Source organism: Impatiens glandulifera, unplaced genomic scaffold (assembly GCF_907164915.1).
Source record: "Impatiens glandulifera unplaced genomic scaffold, dImpGla2.1, whole genome shotgun sequence".
NCBI classification, from domain to species: Eukaryota; Viridiplantae; Streptophyta; class Magnoliopsida; order Ericales; family Balsaminaceae; genus Impatiens; species Impatiens glandulifera.
Window position 1 is genome coordinate 27,557 of NW_025919355.1, and position 9,652 is coordinate 37,208.

Sequence of the window (9,652 nt, forward strand, 5' to 3'; positions counted from 1 at the left end):
CCGATCTTCTTTAGAATATCCCCTTTAGTGCTCTTCTCTTGTGTATTAGTTTTTCTCTTTTGAATTCTATCAATTGGCATTTCAAGATCCAATTTAACGATTGGAGAAAACGCACCCAGGTTCAATATCTCAGGGTTAGCCTCGGGCTTCATAGTTTCCTTGGGATTTACTTCAGCATTCTTCTTAGAACTTGAGTTATTTGCCTTCATGTTTTTCCTTTCTTTGATTTTCGATCCATTCTTACCCTTCTTAGCTGTTTTAGAATTATTCGATCCGGTTTCTTGATCAATCTTTTCAATTTCAGCACTTGTTTTTGAAGAATTATGCCTCTTTGCTTTTGGTTTGATCTTTGTTGCCGATATCTTCTTCATGGACTTATGATATTCGAGGTCGTATATTATTGTTTCATCATAGTCAGTGCTATCGTCTGATTCCAAATCAACATCTATGCTTTGACAAGTTTTGAAAACATATAAAAATTTCAGAAATTTCTGTACTGTTTTGTCAAGTATATAAATTGAAAAACCGAAACTGACCCAAAACTTGTATGTTTTCATTTTTTTTAATTTGTAATTTTTTATTCTTAGCTTTGCACATATCACGTTTAGGTGAATTTTTGTAGGAATGTTATTTGATGTAAATAGAATAACATATAAAAAAAATTAGACAATTCTAAATAGTTTTGCTTGAAAAATAAAAACAATATAAAAGAAGTGATAAAAATATGCATGTTCTTAATTGTAAATATTGATCTTGAATATTTTGTGTGACCATTGGGTGAAATCTTGGGTGAAATCTTATATTTATGTTATATTGTTATAAATTATTGTTTAATATTATTTTTGGCCAAAATATTATGGGTTTTTGTCTTGTCTCGGGTTACTTGGTTGTGTTGTTTGAATTTTAAGGTCGTTCTACCAAAAAGAATGGCCAATGCTGCTGCCGACGCTTTTCCAGCGACGCTTCTGATCCCAAAATAATTCCAGCAATTGAAGAATTACGGCGACGCTCCACTGCCGATGTTTTGAGTTCTTTCTCATGGCTAAACTTGTTGATGACGCTTCCCAGGCGACGCTTGCTGCAGTCTTCAACTTTTCCTTTTTTTGTTTATTTGTTTTTTTAATTTTTTTTTTCTGCATTTTAGATTTTGTTTTACATTTTTTTGTTTTTTCTTAGTTAAGAGTTTGTGGCTTTTTTTATCCTAGGTTAGAAAAAAAATTAAAATTAAACCCTAACTAAAATTGAACTTAGCCCAAACTTAGATTTAGAATTTTCCTTAGACATAGGACTTTTTTTTATTTTTTTTTTATTTTTTTTATTTTATTATTATTTTTATTATTTTTTTTATTTAAATAAAAAACCCCAAAATAGTAAAATTTTAGACCTTTAAATAATTCACTAAAGTTTCTTAAAAATTCATCTAGACTTAGGCCAATTAATTTTTGATTAATAACTTGCCTAGTTTTGATTTTTAGGATAACTTTATGTGTGAATTATTTGCTCTCATTTTCTTTTATCTATGCTTATTTGTTTATCTCATTCAAACCCATTAAATGTTTAATATGGAAAATTCTAAAATGTAAAGCATAAGAATGTTTTAAACAAATGCCAAAATTAATTAATAGAGACCTTAGGGGCGTTGTGGGACATAGCGTCTAAAAAACCCATTCCCACACGTAACCAAACGCCGAACTCACATCTTTTAAATTTCTAATTTTTGAAATTAGGTGGCGACTCTCTAGTCGTGAGGTTAATTAATACTGAAAAAAGTTTAAAAAGGCCTATGACATACTTCCCATTAAAAAAATCCCAATCTCTCCCAGATTCGACGGGAAGGTAAAATATGGAGTTGTCTATAAACCTCGTTTTTAAAACATAAATTTTTTCAACATTAAAATTAATTCCCCTCACGTTTTCAAAAAATAATTTTTTTAAAGAGTGTCCCAGAATTTTCAAACTAGTCGATCAAAAATTCTTTTTAAAAAAAAATCGATCACAGTTTTTTGGCGACTCTGCTGGGGACATTCGACGTTTGACTTGAAAGTAATTTTGGCCAAGTATTTAAACTTTCTTACGCTTTAATTCATACTCCATGTTCACATTAATTGATTATTTGCATGAGACTTGGAGCTCCAATGTGAAGGTGTGTGGGTATACATCGTTGGATGAAGCTCACACATCTATATTTTATGTGCTAAGGGTAGTCAATGTGAATGACACCCTCAACCCTTGCCATGAAGGCTTTTGTGTGATTTGAGAGTTGAGAAAAATAATAGGAAAAAACCCGGATTAACCCTCTCTTCTTTTCAAATATCCCCTACTATTGAAAATGAGGGATTTTGAAATAGATGTGAGGGGGATGTCCAATTGAGAGCTCCCCTTACATCGAGAGATCCCTTTTGGGATAGTATCCTTGTCGGTGGAACAACTCTCTCTTAAGCCATTTCCAACTTTAGAACAAAAATCCAAAAAGCCAATTCTACCAAGTCGTTGCCTCGTCTCGTCCTGTCGAGCAACAAAACCACGTCACGAAGCCCTTTACTTGACTACTATATATGATAAATACATGTATGCATATAGATATTTCTAGGAGCTCAATTTATCCATTCAAAATTTTAAAATGCCATGAAATATGTGAACAATTTCGAAATTTTGAGGCTAAACCTAATAACTTTAAAGGAGTAAAATCGAGGAAACCTAGAAAAACTAAAAGAATAATCAAATTTAACTAGTTTTCTTTCTTTGTGTCTTTACTACTCAAATTCTAAGTGTAAGATATAATGAAGGAAATGCGTGAGACACAAAGACGATCAAGAAAGATGGAAAGACTTGAAGATTCGGAGACTTAGACTAGATTTCTTTATCCTTGAAATGTAAATCTCTTTATGAAGATACATGAGCAACATTGTAACGAAAGGATGAGGGGTGCTTGCTTTCTTTTCTTATTTTATTTTATGACTTGAGTTTGTGATTTTATCCATGACACTTAGGATTTTAATAAAATAACTCATTCTTATTTTACTCATCCTTTTCTACATGTTATACATTGTGAATGGGTAAATTGAGCGTCTATTGCGTGTTAGGGATTATGTGCATACAAGCAACGCATTGCTTGTTTTACTTGATAAAGGGGTTCGAACTGACTTTGTTCTCTTGAACACAACATACTCACATTCATCATAATTTACAATGACTAACCCACCAAGAAGATTCAATGACTCAGTTCATCTAAAGCTAGACGATCTTTGTGATACACTAATACAATTGAGGAAAAAGCTTCAAGACCTCACAACAGAAGTCGAAATTTATGCGACAATCAAACCCCTTAATCCGAAAAGTTTGCGAGAAGAAAGAGAAAGGTTAAGCAGGGCATTCATGGACGGTTGGAAAGCTGTAGAAAGGTCTATTCAAAACAAGAGCCTTGCAAGCACGTCAAACTCAAGGACAAAATGCTTATCAAGAGAACCCATTTGTCTCCTAAACAAAGTAAGCAAGGAGTGCCACTACTGCTCCACCTTGTAGAAAATTAGACGACTTGGGGATGTCATTGTTGAAGGCCTTAAGGAACTTGTTGCAGAAGAAACAATTAAAATAAACCTTGACACCGAAGAAGATCCTCAAATTGTTTTAATCGGAAAAAGTTTAAATGATTTAGGACGAGAAAATCTAACTAAACTTTTAAAAGCAAACAAAGACGTCTTTGCATGGTCTTATAAAGATGTGTTAGGCATTGATCTAGAAATCATCCAACACCGTATACCACTTTACAAAGACGCAAAACCAGTAAAGTAGAAGCTTCGAAGAATGAAGGCGGACATCATGGACAAGATCCAAGAGGAAGTTCAGAAACAGCTCGACGCAGGATTCCTCGAAGTGGTAGATTACCCAGAATGGATCGTCAATGTAGTCCTAGTCGCGAAGAAAGTGGAAAGATCCGAGTGTGTGTAGACTATCGGGATCTCAACAAAGAAAGCCCTAAAGATAGCTTCCCACTACCACACATCGACGTGCTAGTGGATCATGCAACAGACCATCAACTCCTATCATTCATGGACGGATTCTCAGGCTACAACCAAGTACTGATGGCTCCAGAAGACAAGGGGAAGACAATGTTCATCACAGAAGTCAGAACATTTTTTATCGAGTCATGCCTGTTGGGATGAAGAATGCAGGAGCAACGTATCAACAAGCTGCTAGAATGATTCTACACGATATGATCCACAAAGAAGTATAAGTCTATGTTGATGATATGATTGTCAAATCTAAAGATCGAGAAGGGCACATCCAAAATCTTGACAAATTCTTACAACGCATCAGGAAGTTCCAACTTAGGCTCAATCCAAAGAAGTGCACATTTGGAGTGACAACAGGAAAGATGCTAGGCTTCCTAATAACACAAAGAGGAATTGAGGTTGATCCGAGCAAGATAAAAGTGATCACGGCAATGCCACCTCCACGAAGCGAGAAAGAAGTGCGAGGCTTTTTAGGAAAGATCCAGTATATAAGTCGATTCATAAACAAGTTGACTATAACATGTGATCCTTTGTTTAAACTTTTAAGGAAAAATGAAATATTCGTTTGGGATGACGCTTGTCAGAACGCATTCGAGAAGATAAAGGGATACCTCAAGAATCCTCCCATTCTGATGCCACCAAGACCAGGCATACTGTTAATCATATACTTAACAGTCACGGAAAACGCAATGGGTAGTCTACTAGCCCAAGAAAATGAGGAAAAGATGGAAGTCGCAGTCTACTACATAAGCAAGCGCATGACGGGCTACGAACTTAATTACTCGCCAGTAGAAAAGGTGTGTTGGGCTCTAGCTTGGGTCACTAAGAGGCTAAGGCATTACATGCAAGCCCACACAGTTAAGTTAGTATCAAGACTCGATCCAATTCGTCATTTATTCTAGAAAATGCTTTTGTCTCCGAGGTTAGCTAAGTGGATGATGATGATATCAGAGTACGACATCGTGTACACAATTTAGAAATCTATCAAGGGGAGCGTTGTAGCATATTTTCTCGTAGACCAACCAATCGAAGTTGAAGACGAAGAGGAGTTAACATTCCCAGACGACGAAGTGATGACTATTAACCCTACAACCTGGAAGCTATTATTCGATGGAGCTTCAATAAAACAAGGTTATGGCATCAGAATACTACTCATCGATCCAATGGGAATATACAACCCAATCTCAGTCAAGCTCGAATATCAAGTGACAAACAATGAGGCAGAGTATGAAGCGTGCATCTCTGGCTTGAAGATTGCTCATGAAAAAGGAGCAAGACGTCTAGAAGTAGTAGGAGACTCAAACTTAGTCATTTCACAAGCTAATGGTGAATGGCAAGTCAAAGGAGACAACCTCAAACCCTACCATCAACACTTATCGACTCTAATAGAAAAGTTTGAACATGTAACATTCACACATGCTCCGAGAAGTCAAAATCGATTCGCAGACGCTTTGGCCACGTTAGTAGCCATGACGCAAATCCCGGAAGGAATCAAAATCAAGCCTTTGAAGATTCGTCAGAAACAGAAATGAGACTTCGAGAAGAGGACGATTGCCAACACCGAAGTCGCGCCCAAACCTTGGTTCGAACCTCTACAGAAGCACGTTGAGCATGGAGAGTATCCTTCACACTTCCAAAAGAAAGAGAGGAGAGATCTACGCCAATACGCAACCAACTATGTGCTTCTCGCAGGAAAGCTATATCGAAGCTCCTTTGACGGTCAGAACATGTTATGCATCAACCAGTCTCAAACATCACAGATCATGGAGGAAGTACATGCAGGAACATGTCGCCCACACATGAACGGATCAACACTCGCTAAGAAGATCCTTCGCTTTGGCTATTACTGGCAGAACATGGAAAAAGAATGTGTAGAATATGTTAAGAAGTGTCATCAATATCAAGTTTACGCGAACTTGAAGCACACCCCAGCATCTTTACTTTACAACATGACTTCACCATGGCCATTCTCGACATGGGGAATAGATATCATTGGGAAAATTTATCCTCACGCTTCAAACGGACACGAATTCATCCTGGTAGCTATCGATTATTTCACAAAGTGGGTCGAAGCTCAATCATACAAGGTTCTCAAGTCATCACATATTGCCAAGTTCATACGAAACAACATCATTGCAGGTTATGGAGTTCCTCATGCCTTGATCTCAGACAATGGTGGACACTTCCGGGGAGAAGTACTCAAAGTACTAGATGAATACATGATGGAACACCACAAATCCTCACCTTATCGTCCTCAAATGAACAGCGCAGTAGAGGTAGCGTACAAGAACATCATCACTATCATCAAGAAGATGACTCAGACGTACAAGGATTGGCACGATAAGCTTCCATACGCCTTATGGGGATATAGAACAACCATTCGAACGTCAACGGGAGAAACGCCATTTGCATTGGTCTACAGAATGGATGTAGTGCAACCTATCGAAATCAAAGTTCCTACTTTAAGAGTTTTACTCGAGACACAAGTAGTGAAGGAAGATTGGTGTAAGTCACGATACAATCAGATAGCCCTTATGGAAGACAAGAGGTTAGACGCATTATGTCACACGCAAGCATACCAAAGAAGAATGACCAGAGATTTCAATAAGAAAGTGAAACCTAGGAACATTCAAGAAGGCGATTTAGTTCTAAAGAAGAACTTGCAGATACTAGACCCTAGAGGGAAATTCCAAACACCATGGGAAGGACCCTACCTCGTCAAGAAGGTCTTTTTAGGCGGAGCCACGAAATTGACCACCATGGACGGAGAAGAACTCTCAGCACCCTTCAATGTCAACATGCTTAAAAGATACTTCGTTTAAAGCATGCGTGTTGAATCTCATACAATCAATGTTCATAACCTCATAAGTTGTGAACTACGTCAGACCTGATCTCTCTCGAGAGTACGTAGGCAACCCATCCAGGGTGCGGTCACCACTATCAATTATCGAAAGAAGTTGATAGATATTTCATTTCACATAACATGCATTCACTGCTCATTATATACATCAAAGTTCATAACCTTATAAGTTGTGAACTACGTGAGACCTGATCTCTCTTGAGAGTACGTAGGCAGCCCATCTAGGGCGCGGTCAATACTATCCATTATCGATAGAAATTGATAGACATTTCGCATTACATGCATTCATTACACATACATCAAAGTTCATAACTTCACAAGTTGTGAACTACGTCAGACCTGATCTCTCTCGAGAGTACATAGGCAACCCATCCAAGGTGCGGTCACCATTGTCAATTATCGAAAGAAGTTGATAGACATTTCATTTCACATCACATCGCATACATTCATTGCATATACATTAAAAAGGGAGTTAATCACACTCTGAGTTGACTCCTAAACCAAAAACTCTTAGTCAATACTAGGGGCATTTTTATTAAAATAAAAATGACTACAAGATCCTCATAGAGTCCCACTTGAGAAAATATAACGCCCAAAGCTAAAGTATTTTTCTCTTCGACTTAGGATCTCACGTTTTCACAAGAATTCAAACAAACATTTTCACAAGGATGTGCATGGAACTACGTTGGACCTGAATTCCCCTAGCTATGGGATACGTAGGCAACTTGTATGAGCCCGGTCCTAAACATTTTTAAAAAATCAAACCCTATATCGACACTAGAGGCATTTTATGAAAATGAAATGATTGAAAGATCCTCACATAGTTAGCTTAAATGAGTAAATATAACGCCTAACACATGGCTAAAGCACTTTATTTTCTAGCAGCTTAGGATCTTAAAAGATTTTCAGCTTAAGTCAATTGCCACTCCAGAAGATACTTAAGAAAATTTCCCCAGCTTAAGTCAATTGCAACTCTAGCAGAAATTAAGAAAATTCCTCAACGAAATGCAGAATCACGATTTATTCGTGATACAATTTTGAAACTACGTTCGGACCAGATTTCTCCTTTTATGAGAATACGTATGCAACTTTTCACAAGTACGGTCTCAAATCCCAAGCAAGCTAAATTTTGAGCTAAGACAAAATACATCCCCACAGAATTCAAGCTAATGAGAAATTGGGATCACAAATCTATCCAAAACAATCAAACCCCTTGTGTCGAAACTAGGGGCATTTGTGGAAGATAAAAAAAAGATAGACCTCTGAATTTTTCTAATGCCAAGCGAAATGATGAGCGAGTGCAAGAAATAAGTAGGGATGCGGGAAAATACGTTTCTCCCCAATGGATGTCTCTTAACGAACTAATGTAACTAGTGAAATCCGAGTAAAGCGCTTCGCAAACGGATCTATCTCGAGCCTAGACAAAAGCTTAAACTACTGATGTTTAAGAGGGAGCTCATAAAAAGATGAATGCCCAAACTTGGAACCATGTTATCAACCAAGGCGATGTCTCGTCTCAATTGGAGGTCAAGTGCCAAAGATCTAAGACCTCAAGAAAAGTAAAATCAATTAAACAAAGACTTTGTTGGTTGAGATATGAAATACAATATTGTTGTTCATTTAGATTCTATCTAATTGATATGCAAGAACAAAGTGTTTGAATCTATCAGATACACCCCGGTCATAAAGAAAAGTGGCCGAATAAAATAGAAAAATACTCGTAGAGGTTGAGATATTGAAATCATCATTTGTTGTTCATCTAGACTTTTGTCTAAATTGCCAATGCAAGAACAAGAATGTACCGATTCTATTAAATATACCCTGAGTATAAAAGAGCCCAATGCCATAGAATCTTAAGCACACTGACCTCCGAATTTGAGAAGCGAGGCTCAACCTCATGACGCGTGGTTGAAAGATTAAGCATTCTAGCGAACAAATCCCTCGAAAAACTCAGGGCAAAACGTCTCGGCGAAAGACAAGTCCCAAAAAGTGACAACATGAATCTCGAAGAAATCGATTACATGTGGTTTCCTCTCGACACAATCTAAGGAAGAAAGTATGGAACCGATTCTTGAAAATATTTCAAGACCGTTGAAGAAGACGCTAGTGCTTTGAAAATTAAGGAAGTCTAACTTCGAACTATAATCACTAAGCAGAATTGTGATTAAAAAGTGTTTCGCTAAACTGACCAGCGGCACTTAAATCTATATAATCACTAAGTAGAATTGTGATTAAATAGTATTTCGCTAAACTGACCAGCGATACTCAAATCCATATAATCACTAAGCAGAATTGTGATTAAAAAGTGTTTCGCTAAATTGACCAGCGGCACTTAAATCTATATAATCACTAAGCAGAATTTTGGTTAAATAGTATTTCGCTAAACTGACCAGCGATACTCAAATCCATATAATCACTAAGCATAATTGTGATTAAAAAGTGTTTCGCTAAACTGACCAGCGACACTTAAATCTATATAATCACTAAGCAGAATTGTGATTAAATAGTATTTCGCTAAATTGACCAGCGATACTCAAATCCATATAATCACTAAGCAGAATTGTGATTAAAAAGTGTTTCGCTAAACTGACCAACGACACTTAAATCTATATAATCACTAAGCAAAATTGTGTTTCAATAGTATTTCGCTAAATTGACCAGCGATATTCAAATCTATATAATCACTAAGCAGAATTGTGATTAAATAGTATTTCGCTAAATTGACCAGCGATACTTAGATTCATACTAATCACTAATCAGAATTGTGATTAAAAAGTAT

The 9,652-nt window shown here is 36.8% G+C and overlaps 1 protein-coding gene across 1 annotated transcript; it reads left to right on the forward strand.

Moving 5' to 3' along the window:
* Positions 1-3,189: 3,189 nt before the first annotated feature.
* LOC124917838 lies at positions 3,190-4,163 on the forward strand. The gene is made up of 2 exons (XM_047458133.1): positions 3,190-3,401; positions 3,740-4,163. Exons 1-2 carry the CDS (start codon positions 3,190-3,192, stop codon positions 4,161-4,163), a joined length of 636 nt encoding a protein of 211 aa, XP_047314089.1.
* Positions 4,164-9,652: the final 5,489 nt, after the last annotated feature.

Excerpts from the sequence above, each read along its gene's own strand:
- LOC124917838 (XM_047458133.1), top strand. The coding sequence starts at position 3,190 with ATGACTAACCCACCAAGAAGATTCAATGACTCAGTTCATCTAAAGCTA. Across the intron at positions 3,402-3,739 it reads GGTTGGAAAGCTGTAGAAAG|AAATCATCCAACACCGTATA; the intron begins GTCTATTCAAAA and ends GCATTGATCTAG.